The sequence below is a fragment of the Natator depressus genome, chromosome 1 (assembly GCF_965152275.1).
Source record: "Natator depressus isolate rNatDep1 chromosome 1, rNatDep2.hap1, whole genome shotgun sequence".
Lineage (NCBI taxonomy): Eukaryota > Metazoa > Chordata > Testudines > Cheloniidae > Natator > Natator depressus.
Genome location: NC_134234.1, coordinates 178,674,317 through 178,688,898, shown reverse-complemented (window position 1 = coordinate 178,688,898; position 14,582 = coordinate 178,674,317). Strand labels below are relative to the sequence as shown.

General features: G+C 37.7%; 1 protein-coding gene across 2 annotated transcripts in view; it reads left to right on the top strand.

Moving 5' to 3' along the window:
* The window catches only part of GBE1 (1,4-alpha-glucan branching enzyme 1), a 266,210-nt gene that overhangs the window by 120,032 nt on the left and 131,596 nt on the right, over window positions 1-14,582 (top strand). For both annotated transcript variants that reach the window (XM_074971654.1, XM_074971664.1), the window contains 2 exons: window positions 7,888-8,013; window positions 12,169-12,304. In XM_074971654.1, the coding sequence (XP_074827755.1) occupies window positions 7,888-8,013; window positions 12,169-12,304 (262 nt within the window). The remainder of the gene's footprint in view (window positions 1-7,887; window positions 8,014-12,168; window positions 12,305-14,582) is intronic.

The window sequence follows — 14,582 nt, the reverse complement described above, 5'->3', positions numbered from 1 at the left end:
GCAGCATGCCTTCTCACTCCCTGCTCCTTGCACACACACCCCTAACTGATGGGAGGTCCTTTTTAAACCAAGTGTCCTGATTAGTCTGCCTGCCATAATCGATTGTAGTATGTTCTTAATTGGCTCCAGGTGTCTTAATTAGCTTGCCTGTCTTAATTGGTTCCAGCAGGTTCTTGATTGCTCTAGTGCAGCCCTGCTCTGATCACTCAGGGAACAGAAAACAGTTCATCCAGTGGCCAGTATATTTGCCTTCTACCAGACTCCTGTTCCCCACTGGTCCGGATCTATCACTCTGTGTGTGTGTATATATGTGTGTGTGTGTGTGTATATATATATGTGTATATATATGTGTATGTATATGTGTATGTATGTATATATATATATATATATATATATATATATATATATAATATAAAAATCTTTATACTATATGTTGTATTCTATGCATCCGATGAAGTGGGCTGTAACCCACGAAAGCTTATGCTCAAACTTAACTTTGTTAGTCTCTAAGGAGCCACAAGTACTCCTGTTCTTTTTGTGGATACAGACTAACACGGCTGCTATTCTGAAACCTGTTTACTGTATTTATGAGTGCTGGCTATATGGTGTGAAGGAGCAATTCCTGAGTGTTTAGTAAGGTTAGTTCAGTAATCTTTGTTTTGGCAAGACTATTAGTAAAAGTACAAAATATTTTCAGTGACTAAGCTAGAGTTCTAAGGAAATGCTTATACTGTAACTGCTAACAAACATTAGCCATTGTGTCTTGTCCTTAGCTATAAAAGTTGATAATGCTAGCAAGTATGCAGCAGTATCTGTCCCAGTTCATGTATTGTCAGCACAGGCTACCCTCTGCTTTTCAGGATACACATTTCCTGCAATGATACCTTCATTAGAAAAGGATATGTATACATAGCACACTGAAACCTAGTTTGTGGGACCTGGGCTTGTGAATGTGATGTTTCCAAGTCAGTGCTTGAACGTTCACTTTGCACTGTAAACATAAGTTTACATTTGTTGGACTCTGGTCTCATAGTTGTGCTAATATGTCCATATTGTACTACACAGACCTTCTGATTTGGGTCTGTGGCTTAACCTGCGTTCACACTGCAGAATGACAGGGCTTGGACTGAAGTTACCACGGGGCTGTAAGGAACAGCAGGTCTAGACTCGGGGTTTGTAGGTTCCCTGGGTGGCAGCCACCTCCGCCTTGCTACCTAACAGCTCTGTGGTTAGTAGATAAGCCTTATTGGTTTTGTGCTATTTGTTAACTGTGTGTTTGAATAAAGCCATGGCTGACCCTTTAAATGGTGTGATACCGCATAATGTTCCCCTTTCTGTAGTTCTTGATCAAACTTAAAGGCTGGGGTAGATGGAATGCTGAGAGTATTAAATATATGAATTCCTTTGGAACTACTCAAGCACGTATTTTAATTACTTAAAATTATTATTAGTTAACATTTTACATCTTTTACAATGAAGTATGCCTGATGTGTGTATTTTGGATGGGACAAACTTAGTTCATTTGTAAATAATTGCACACTAAATTGCCTTTTAAAAAAAAATGTATTCCTCTGTTGCTATAATGTACGTGATAGCCACTTCACTTTGCATTCTTTGGGATAGAGATTGTCTTCCTCTGTTGGTTTGTATAGTTTTTTTCCACTCTGGGAAGAGGCAGTTGCTTTAATTATTTTGTAATATACAGTCTCATTCTGCATAATAGTGCACTTTAACAACAATTTTCATCCCAGATCAGACTGCTGTGGTTGCAGTAGAAATGCCATACAAAGGATATTAATGATGTGACATTAACTGAAAGCCAAATGGGACAGCTGTATCTTCTATTTGACAGTGAATACTCTAGTTATGAATTAGGACGAATATTTGGCTTTAGCCTTTATTTTCCAGGAATGTTTACCTTAGGCAAAATACCTCTCATGCTCAAAATTAGCCAGCCACATATACTCATATTTTCATTTTAAAAAGTGGTAGGTATGCTTTCCTCAGTGAGGAATGTGTGATTTGGTGAAAGGGGGTGGAAATTTTGCTGTGGAAATAAATGGTGAAAGTTTGTTTACTTCTGTTGTTGGGGAAAAAAATGAGAAATTTTGCACGTGCAATGTGTTTCTCGAGTCAACAAGTCGACATAAATAATAATTTTTAAAGGTGCACGGTCCTGCACAGTGTGTATGTAAACAGACAAATGCCTATGCTTCCACCATTTATTTCAATATACAATTCAGTACTCGAAGCTGTGCAGTTATAAACTTGTTCTAACCTAAATATAGAACAGTAATTCTAGGTCTTATCCTTGTGTACGTAGAAAAGAATATGCGTTCTCTATTTAATTAGGTGTTTACATTGTTGCTTTTTAAAATAGCATACCAGAAAAAATATTTTTGTGTTGTATGTGGTTACTTTCTTTTAAAAACTACAAGATTATATGTTTTAAAAGAGCAATCTAGCATCAAAATGCCCCAATGGGCTATTTAATGATGGGTCTGAGTGTGAGAGTGAGGCCCAAGGAATGATCTCACTATAAACTAAAAACCCATCCAAATGTAAAAGGGTCTTATTTTGCTTCTTAGGTGGTCCTATCAAGTACACCAGGTTCTAGTCAACACTTACTTGTAACCTTTATAAACCAGAAGATACTCCTGAATATAGCCTGCAATTTCTCCAAATAGTGAAGAGTCTGTGTCCAAGTCTTCCACATCCCAGACAAGGGAAATCCTCTGATGGACTTGTTAAGAAGAAATTTTAGCAGAAAAGACAAAAAATGTCTTCCCTAAGATACAGACTTTTCTTTGTGCAATATTTCACTTGCTGGTAAATGGGTGAGGACTGTTGTGCTGACCCGATATCTGTTTATCTAGTATAACATCCAGCTCCTTTATCTTGTTCCAAATACTTAAGTTCTCTGGTGCCCCAAGCAGAATATGGAGCACCTGCACAATAAATTGCCTCTATGAAATGCCAGTTAATAAAGGGAGCGACTGTCTTCTACTCCAGCTTCGGAATGGGTCCAAAGTTTACTGTAATGCACTTTATATGGAAGTAATCAAGTCTCTAAGTGATAGTTGTGATTCTCTGTAATCAGTTTTTTTCCCCTGAGGAAAGTCATACTCTCTTTGCTCAGAGCACATTGAAAATGACTGTGACTACCTTTATCCTCAGTTACCCACGGTTTAATAAAACCACTCAAGTGTGCGCCTGTGTGACAAATAACAGAAATGCTTCCTCATTTGGGGGTGCTAAGATAATCCTTTATCAATTTATTCTAGTTGCTTCCTCCAACAGACAAATACTGTGGTCTTGTCAGGACTGAGCATCAACTAGCCAGCTCTCATTCAGACCACAGTTCATAGGTACTGGGTTATTTGTGTAACTGCACTTAGATTTTTTTTTCCTAAGATTGGGACATGTGGGTATTTATGCCCCAAACAATCTTCTAAGAGTTCACGACCGTTATTAACATGGGTTCAGCTCCACTAGCATTAGGAGCATCATGAGTTGTTGTGTAAACTGGGCTCTGGATGTTTGTTATTTTTAATGCTGCTAGGTGTACTTGCTTATCCAATCAACATGGTATTAAGCTCCAGCTCAGTGCACAGTTCCATTGTGTTGTTTAAAATGGCAGCAGCAGCTGGTTCAGGCAACAGTAGGGGTTATAGTGCTGTTAACAATGGTGTGGCTAAATCAGATACAACAGGGTTAGGAAAATTTTGGAAAATGCCCCTCGTTGAGAAAGAGCCCTACTGAGGAAAATCATTTAGTGTGAGAGGCTAGACTTACGCTTTTTGATTACTTGTTAAGATAATTGCCCTTTTTAGGAGACTCTTCTCGCATCTGCAAAGTTAACTAAATTATGTGTCTTCTCTTCTTCAATAAATGTGCCCTTTTCACTAGAGCTAAGAGGTTTTTTATATCTTTGCATAATAATGTTAAAAGTTAAATTGTCCTAGAATAAAAGCTTAGAGCAAAAATGAATTAGATCAATAGTCTGCTCTTACCTCCTTCAAATATAAATCATTCATTTCAAGTTTTATAAAGCTATGTAAAGATCAGAAACTTAAGTTGCTGTGCATTAGCACAGCCTGTGTACAATTGCATGTTGAGAGTACTATGTCAGAAACAAATTTATTCTACATATAAAATATTTTGAAAAGCAATTTATTTACCTGTTGAGGATTCTAGATGTAAAGGTGTATAATTATCAACTAAGAAGCTTATCCATTCCCTTAAATAAATATTATTCCAATAGCTATTTCAGATGAAAGCAGCGGAATTGGGGACTGAAATGAGATGAGCTCTTCAGAAGAAATTTCTACAATCCTATTAACCCAGTGCATTCAATTAGTCTATTTTTTATATATGTGAAATTTGGCAAAAGCGAAATGATTTTTGGAATCTCCATGGTACTGAAATACAAAAAGCTGTAATGATTCCAAGTGCATGGAATATGGTTTGATGGTTAGCTATGTTGTTTATCTAAATGTGTCATACAGTAGAACTAGCTAAGTGCCAAAGAATCTGGGTTAATGTGAATTTTAACTATGAATCTAGTTTGTTTCTTTGAGCATTTTTCATTTCATAGTTTGATCTCAATAAGCCATTTTACTAGATTTAAAATTAGTTTGACTATTACATTTACCAAGCCCATTTTATCACTTCAAAGTTGATCTTTGTAATACTTTTGCATTCTCAGCTGGTGTTTTGGAAACCGAAAATTTGTGCAGTTCAAATAACTATTTGTTACTTGAAAATAAGTTGGATTCTCAAAATACATGGAATATCTAGCGGTTAGTTGATTGTTGCCTTTTCCTCCAGACATTTGTACTGGATATGTAATGTGATGGGTTAAGGACAAACCTGTGTGATTGTGGTAACGGAAAATCATGCCACTTGAAGTCTTTTGAAAGCCCCAGTACATTTATATTGGAGAAGAAACTCATTACTGACAAACTCAAAGTAAAGAACTATGGAAGAAATAATTTGAATTACTCAGATGTTGGGTTCTGTAATCGCTTAGACTGGACATTACTGTGGACAGCTCATTGAAACCTCAGCTCAATGTACAATGGTGGCCAAAAAAAGCCAACTAGGTTAGTCTGATTATAATTTTTTAATATTTTCCATTCCAGTTTTTGTCGTACAACATATTATTACATACAGCTATAAAACAATAGTATTCCAGGTGGAGGACATACCCCCATTTTTGGTCAACTTGTGTTTAAAAAAGACAGAAATATAGGGTACTGACTGGTCAAAAATTATTAGATGCATTCAAAGACTTTTGTGTGAAGAGACTAAAAAACAATTGGCCACCTTTTATCTCCTATGTAACTAAAGGGGCTATTTTTAAAAAACAAACAATGAATGGTGTGAGAAAAGTAAGTGAGGTGCTTCATTTGCCTTTTCTTATAATACAAAAACCAAAACACCCAGTGTAGACACTTTAGTGAAAGAGGAAGGCAACACATTTGAAACTGGAATACTGTCTCCTCTCCTCCCCCCCCCCCCACACTGAGTTTAGCTAATGTGAACAACATGTATAGTCGCGTATTACAAAAGACAAATTTATTAGGATTAAAAAAAAGGAGATTTATGTGTATAGTGAGAATATCCAGAGTTGCATTGATTAGGATTAAATATCTATTTTTCATAGGGCCTGCTTTAGGGTATATAAGTCAACCAACAACTGCAGGGGTGGTGAGGAAATTTTCTTGTGGCCAGGCTACTCCACCACTGTCTGCTATAGAACTTCTTGCTCCTTTCTCTGAAGCATCTGGTAGTGGCTCTGCTGTTGGACCACTAATCCAGTCTGGAAATTCCAGTGTCACCATAGTCCATTCCATCCTCAGCTAAATGTCTGTTTTCAAATTATCTGGCCTGTTTCACAGACTTGCACTATGCCTCTGAACAAATGGGGACACGGTTATGATGATCCTCCCATACCTGATCACCTATCCTTTGTTAGCTTCAACTAATATTAAACCATTTTCATTTACTCACTTTGCTACTCTTTCAAGCCCTAATAGTCTTGAAGCACTATGGCACATCCATAGCGGCAGCAGTGACACAGACAGGTGGCAAGAATCTGTGAGCTGCAATCCCATTTAATCTTAGGAGGCTCAACCTAATCCCTGGTGACTGACTGAGAGCCCAGTCAGTGTTTCTATCTACCCTCCCCTTCTCCCCCCGCTTTTTAATATGGTGATGAAGTGGAATCTGCTCAATAACCTGTCTCTCTGTGCAGGAACAAGGCTATGGTTGCTAGGCAGGTAGCTCCTGAGGGCCTAAGAAAGACACCACCATAGATCAGGACATAACCACAGTATAGTCTTGGACTGGATGCCAACCTGGTCAGTCTTGAAAAAGTTCAACATATGGGTTATTACTCTTTTACTCTGTTGAAAGGTCTTAACCTCTCTCCCACAACCATTGTCAAGATGGGTTCCAGACACAATCCTCCTAGAAAGATGTGGGAGCAAATTACTTAATTACAAGCAAAATGCACATGTAAATAAATGCATGTGTAAAATACAAAAGCAGGTGGAAAATGTTGACCTTCAGGCTACCGAGCTCCTGCAGTTTCAAGTAGTAGAGGCAAGGGTGTGGCTTTCCTACTTCATAGATGTCCACCTCTTGGCTGGAAAATCACATGTTCCAAGGTATCCTCCGAGGCCTAGAACCTCTATAGTACTGTTTCCGTAGCCACCCCATTGCAGCATTATTCTTTCAGGAGCTCCCATTACTTTCCCGCTAATGCCTTGCTTAAATCCTACATCTCAGTCTCTTTCGGGAAGATTTTAAAGGTCCAGAATGTAAAGTAGTGCACACAAATTACTCCTGACAGCCTTAACTTGTTTGTTTTCATAGTGATGATGCTGTAGGACAGGCACTGTCTTTGCTTCCCCTCCACCTCTCCTTATCCCCAGATGTATGGGAAAGCCAGGGAGTCCCCACTGTTTGTGCAAGATGTGGAGTGAAGGGCAACAGTGTTCTTCTTCTCTCTTCCTGTGACAGATTAGGTCCACAAATAGCAGGTTTTCTTTTCCTTTTACCCTGTCTGTGGCAGAGACATTGCCATGGGCTTGTGCTGTTCATAAGCAACTCTGATCTATACAATATCACTCCAACTTTCTTCTAAACTATAGAAGAGCTATATAAGAGCTAGGAATCATTATTAAAAAGGAATTTATGAAGGTAATATCCAAAAGAATAGCTGATGGATTTTTATTGGTCATCAGCATTTTTAATGGCATTGGTTTTTCTGTTTGTCTGCAAATGGAGGAATGGGGGCCCACATATAGCCCCTTCCTTGGGGGGCGGGGTGTGTGTGTATGTGTGGAGTAGAGTGTGGAGGGTACATAGCTCCTGGCATGAAAGAGGGGAAAGAAGAGAGCTACAAGGAACCCCAGATATAGAGAGAGATGGGAGGTGGCATAGAGAGAGCTGGTAGGGGGAATGGAGAAATGCAAGGAACCCCTTGATGCGTGCAGTGTGCTCTGCCTACAGAAGCTACAAACTGTGAAACCCCCTAGTTTCATTTTTTGTTAATCTTCTAATACAGGGTTTCTCACTAGATATGTTCCTATTTCTGTTCCATCTGCTGTGCTAACCCCATCTTTGCATGGAATGATGACAAAGCTGCATTTTTATTTTATGTTCAAAGAATCAAGTAATGTAGAACGCCACAGTTGTCTTCTAGTTTATAGGAAAATCTGGCTAATTTTTGTTAACACTGTTATGCTGTATGAATTAACATGAGAATCTTTTCTCCTCTGGCGCTCCTATCACTGAGAACAGACTTCCATTTCTGTATGGGTGCTTGTATACACATGACTTTATAGTGATTTCTTATGTCTTCACTTTATTTTCTAGGTGGTGATCCGTAGTAAAAATGGAGAGATTCTCTACCGTATTTCACCTTGGGCCAAATATGTAGCACGCGTAGATAGAAATGTGAATTATGATTGGATACACTGGGAACCACCACTGCCATATCTAGTAAGGCTTATTTTATATTTCAGAAGCTTTTAGAAGTGCATGCAAGGCATGTTTTATGATGTGATTTCTGTCATGTCACAGTCCTTTTATTTTTATTTTTTGGGGTGCATTCTAATTATAACATGAGTTACTTTGCACATGGTGTATCAATATTATAGTTAAGCATGAGAAGACATTTCCATTGTAAGCGCCTATTTTAATGCACTTATTGTTTTTTGAAAAAAATGTACTTGAAATCTGCTGGTCTGCAGACCAAGCCCTAAAGCCATACTGAAAAAAAAGATGTCCTGCTGTGCCCACATGGACCTGTCCCCTGCAGTTTAAAGGAATATGTGGGAGCTCAGTGAACGCTGTTTGGCTGATCAGCTTACTCTTCAGGATTGTTTTAAGTGTAATGTACTATTTGTGTCTTTTGCTTTTGTTTTTTGCTATCTTGATTTCACGCAGTTATTCTCATAATTGATCAGTGTCTTTTTTCCAGTGTTGTCATCAGTTTATCACTTCCCTGAGCCCCTTAAGTGCTGAAGAGTGTTGGATATGATATTTTCCCCCTGAGCCTCTGTTCTTAGCCTCTCTTCAGCAGCAGAATGAAATGAGTCTTATTCTTTTCAATATCTCTGCTGTCTGCAGCATTCTGAATAGCTGTAGTGAAAACTAACAATGATTGGTCAGTTTTCACTTTGCTATGGTAGAGTGTGCACTTAGTAACAACACCACATGTAGGAACGTGAGTATCAATTATTTCCAGCAGCAATATCTTTGTTTTCAATCAATGAGGCAGTCATCCCTTCTACTCCTAGCCAATTGGATGATTTTAGGATCTTCTGAGACGACTTATGCTGCATGGGAGACACCCTGGAGATTCATGTGGAGGTATTGCAAGAAAAATCTCATAAATGACTAGATCGTCTGCCCTCCTCCAGGCATGGTAGACTTGCCACGTCTGTCAATGAGGAGTTATTGGAACTAGTTATGAAGTTGTGGCAGATCCCAGCATCTGTGGCACCCACATCTAAGTAAGTTGATACATGTTATCAAGTTCCCTCAAAGAAATTTTTAAGGTTTCTGCATCTACTGAGTCTCAAAACGCTGGTGGTGACAGCAGTGAATGAAAGAGCCAAACAGCGATGGTCTCCAAATATGACACACACAGAGAAGGACCCTACAAACTTGACTTTTTTAGTAGAAAAATCTATTCCCCAGATTGTGTCTAGATGTGCATTTCAAATTATCAAGATCTTCTGTTAAAATACAACTATCTCACCTGGGAAAAGGGTGTCACAATTAATATAAAAGCTCCCATAGGAACACAGGGAGGAGCTAAAATCTGTAGTGCTCAAAGGACAGTTAATAGCCCAAACATAACAATGGCTGCTTCATCACAGGGCTTCCGGGCTCCACTCGTGTGGAATACCCAAAGAGCCCAAACATCAACGGAGGACCTTCCATAGGTGCTATAGTAATAAAAATAATAATTTTAAGTTTGTGATTGATCAGTGTGCAAACAGTTGAAGGCCTTTAATCATTAAAGGATTTGAGAGCCACTCTCTGCTCATTGAGCATATTCTTGCCAGCACCAAGGAGAAAGCAGATCACAGCCTCAGCCTGATGATGCTTTGGGATATCTACACCTTGCTACTGTCACCCACAGATAGTATTGGAACCACAATGGAAGGAGCAAAGGCTCCAGTGCAGGAAACCCTCTCCCACTGCATCCTTGGTGCATGCTGCTTCACAGCAACAAGTTTATTCGATCATCAAGAACTAATCAGAACCATTTCAGGAGTTATACCCCCTCGTTGCCCCCCCCATACGTGTGTGCACGCGCACACACTTAATGACCACTTTTTTTTTTAATTGTTGAGGAATCCTGGAACCAGATCACCTAAGACGACTGAGTCCTGAAAACTATTTTAAAAAGGGGTATTTTAACCAATTCCAGGCCCATACTAGCCCAACCCTTCTTCCCTTTTCCTTTCCAGGGACCCCTCTTACAAGATACTGTTAAATCAAGAATTAGATACCCTTTTGCAACTTGCAACTCCCATTACTTTTTATTCCCAAAGAACGGAGGTTGGCATCTGATTATAGACTTTGATATCACAGCAGATTCATCCATAACTACAAGTTCAGGATGCTAACCCTGGTCTCAATTATCCCCTCATTAAATACTCAAGATGGATTTGTGGTTCTCAGCTTTGGGATGCTTCTTTCTGTCTGTCCATATACCTAGCACAGAGAGAATACTTCATAGTGAGGGACTTACTACCAATACATGGTCCTACCCTTTAGTCTTTGCATGGCACCAACACATATTCAGCAAGAGTGTAGCAGGCACAGCCCACTTAAGAACACATTACAGTCTGGTATATTCAGACCTGGACAACTGGCTGATCTGGGTAAAATTTTCCCAGCAGGTGATCAATGACCAGCTTGATTCACATTGTCTTACAGCCCTTTACCACATAGGGCTCCAAATGAACATGGGAAAATCCTCACTTTGCTAACCCAAACTACAGAATTTATAGGAGTAATGTTAGATCTGAGGTCAGCAAGAGCTTGGCTACCACAGGAGAGGTTCCAGGCAATAGGAGGACTCCTTAATCTGCAGGCTCACCCTGCAGATGCATCCTTCTTTGGTGACATGGCCTTCTGCACCCATGTCTCAATATGCCAGACTTTACCTATGTTGTATGCAGAGAAGTTGAAATCCATGTATCTATACATAAAGCATCATATGGATATGATGGTGGAAGTCCTGCAAGAAGTCTTCTCACTATTAGGTTGGTGGAAGGATGCGTTCCACAACTTGCCATCCTTTTCTTTCACTACAAAGTTCTATACTACCTGGATTATTTATTGATAAAGGAACTGAGAGGCTGTTGAGCCTACTTCACCATGTCCGCAGGTGTGTGGGGAGGCCAGGGGGACATCTAGAGTGCAATCATGGCCCAAAGGACACTGATAGCCAAAAATACAGTCCCCCTCCCATGGGGCATATGTGGACAAGAAGTGGAATGCATGTGGACAATTCATCTCAAAGAGCCAGAGTAAATAACTATTCTTTCCCCCTTTCTTCCCTCTCCCCACCCCTTTTATTTTTTGGCCACTGTGTGCAGAAAAATATTTGTTGGGCTTTTTTCAACCCTCTTTCAAAAGTTTTATTTCAAAAAACTTTTCCAATTTGGAAAAGTTCAGCTGACAAAAGGAAAATGAAATGCAGTGACTTTGCCACCCTGTAACCTTTTCCAAATTTGGAGAAATTTTGAAAAAAATATGGGGAAAAGTTTGTATTTGTGTTGGTGCTGCTGGTAGTGAAAACCTTGGACATGAGTCCTTTTTGACATTGAATGCAAGAGAATGAAAGGAACGGGGAGAGGGAGAGAGGAGAGACAATAAATTCAAAACTTGGAAAATTTTATCCCAACAAATTTCCTGGGGGGGGGAAAAATCAACTTGGAAAACAAACTCCTTACCTGAATTTTTTTCAGAGGTTTTTTGACCAACTTTGGTAGTAACATTTGAAAGGTTGTCTTTCGAACTGTACTTAATGAATGCTTATATTCTGTAAAACTCAGTTCCACTCAGCTGGGAACTTTTCTACCTGATATTGACAAAGGAATTTTTATGTCCTGCACTAGACAGAAGAATGTGCTTTACTTAAAAAAAACAAAAAAAAAAACACCCCTCCCCCTCAAAAAAAAAAAAAAAAAAAAACAAACAAACCAAAAGCAAACAAAAAAAACCCCCAAAAACTTCTTTTTCCCCATTAAATTGAGCAGATCTGACTAAGAATACAATCAGCAGACCAGTTTTCTGTGTGCTGTTTTAAAGTAACTTTTTCACAAAATCAGCACTTAACTTCATTGCATCAATGTATTGATGGAAGTACTGACCGTAAGGATGTCAAGTAAAGAGTGAAAGAAAAAAAAATCAAAGAAATTGATCAATCTCCATATTGGAGTATTTTTTTTGTATTTACAATTTTAATTGCATTAATCTAGAGGGAATATGTTGCATTACAATTTTCTTACCTGATTTTAAAATGAATATACTGGTTCTTTTTTCTCTTACTTGTGTAAACGGTGTGTTTATATAACAAGATTGATATTCTCAGATGCTATGCTTTAATGACAACCATTTTCTATTCAATAGCGCAAACATCCTCAACCAAAGAAACCAAAAAGCTTAAGAATTTATGAATCTCACGTGGGAATTGCTTCCCCAGATGGGAAAGTTGCTTCTTATAAAAACTTTACGTATAACATACTACCTAAAATAAAGGATCTTGGTAAGTAACATGCTTCTTGGTGAGATGCATATAGAGAGAAATTAATAATGAGTCTCTGCTCTTATTGGAAAAGATAATGGAGTGTCTTGGGGTTTGGGGAATGAAGCTTAAATGTACTATAGAAATTTTATTTTTAGGGTACTAATAATTGCTTTAATTAAATAATGAAATGAAGTGGACAGGAATTAGGGTATATGGATCAAAGATACTGTCTCTTACAGTTTTAAGTAAAATTTCATTCCTTAGAACTAGATAAATATTTGTCATTTACTTTCAGTCTGAAAACAAAGCTGTATTAATGCCAGACACTCATTACAAATAACTGAAAACAGATTACTTGCCAATGTACCAGCTACATTTTTATTTTTGTATATATGTATAGAAAAAGTACTGTATCTAGTTTTACTAAGTTTACTATGTGAAGTGTGACAATTTTAAAGTGATAATTTGAATGTTCTAGTATTACATAGCAATTAACATGAGCAGTTCTGTTTAGGAAAGAATTGTGGTGTATTATTGTAACTGTATAGGCTGTAGATGAAATTGTTGGAATGATTATCTAAAAAAAAGCTAATTATTTATCTTATTTTGTGCTTTGAGTTGTTGCACTTTGGCACATAAAAGATTACATGAGCACTTGCTAGCCATTACCCTACAATGATGATATGCCCTACTGGTATTTGGAATTGGAAATAACTATGCTAACCGTATTTGGTATCTATGGCAAATGTTGGCATATTAATGACAGCTAGTAAAACCAGATATGAAGCCAAACACTAAATACGCACAGAGCTCATCCACATACTAACAAAACCAGCCATAAATAAACTATAATGATTTATAGTAAAGTCAGTGTTTGACAAAAAAAAAAAAAAGGCTTTCGTCATTCACTACAGTTAAGCTGACTGCCAGAGTGAGTAAGTTTCTGTATTTGGGGACCCCCAACCAAAATAAGCTAAAAATACAGAGTTAACACTTGATCTTGTGATGCTGTTATTTTCTCTTGTAAACTAATCTTCTGCTTTCCAGGAGGCTAATATATTCAATGAAAATCTGAAAGCATGCAACTCTGCCTACAGATTTTTCCTTAGGGGAGGAGGAATGTCATGGATATAATGTAAAATGGTGTCAGACAACAAAATAACAATAATATAAATGTATCCACAATATCAGTCATTTGCCTGATTTAAATTGTATCTACCTGTTTGTAGCCAGACCTACTTAAGGATTTGTTATTTTTAATAATTCTCTTAAGGGGCACTCTTTTTGTCAGAATGTTGAAATATTAAAAGTGTGAAGAAATATACACAAGGCAAACAACAAGATAAATTGTAAGCAAATAAAATGATAGTCATTTCAAATAGTTTGTACTGTTTATTTACAAAAATGCTGTGGGTAACCATGCAACGATCCTCAATTATATAGCGGCTATATACCTTAGACAAATTGCTAAGGTAATGCCAGCCCATTTTTTTAATAGTAACTGTTTGACTTTGAGGGCAAAAGTAAGCATGACATCATAGCTAAATTAAATAAACAGGATAAAGTTAGGAGGAAACATAGGCTAAACGATATGCTGAGGATTTGAGTTAAAACAAATAATAAAGAGAAGCTGTGGTCTCAACAGGCTTTTCAAATAGACCTGAAGGTTATCGCTTGCTGATAGGACATTTTTTTGCTGATATTAGAGTTAGCTTAGCAGAGATTTGTTTTAGGTACCACAGTTTCATCATTAAAACATAATTTTTCCCTTTAGATTTTCTTCTTTTAATATCATAGTGAAACACTTTTGGGTTGAATAAGGGACCAAAAAACAAACCCCAAACGTTTTTCTTGGTTCTCAGCTGCTTCAGTAAGCTCAAAACAGAATTATACAGCTTTAATGTTCTTTTTGAAAGATTTCTTGAGAGAAATGAGTTTGGAAAGAAAATATGTAATGATTAAAGACTGAAATAAAATGTGTTTGAAATATTAAGAAAAATCTTGGTAAAGCACAAGATATAGCACTATTAATCAGTTACTCTTACATTGCTTTCATGACAACTCTGTAAATATCAAAAGTGCATCTGAAGTTCAGGACATGCAGATTGGTGGTGTAAATTTCACTTCAGAATATTAAGATTATATTTGCATATCTTTTATTGCTTGTTCAAACTGATAGATTCAATATATCTATTCATATGTAGATCACCTGAGAAACTGACCTTCCCGTTTTTGATGGGAAGGTCATACAAGTATAAAATGTTAAAATAGCGTTACTTTTAAGAAAGACTGAGTC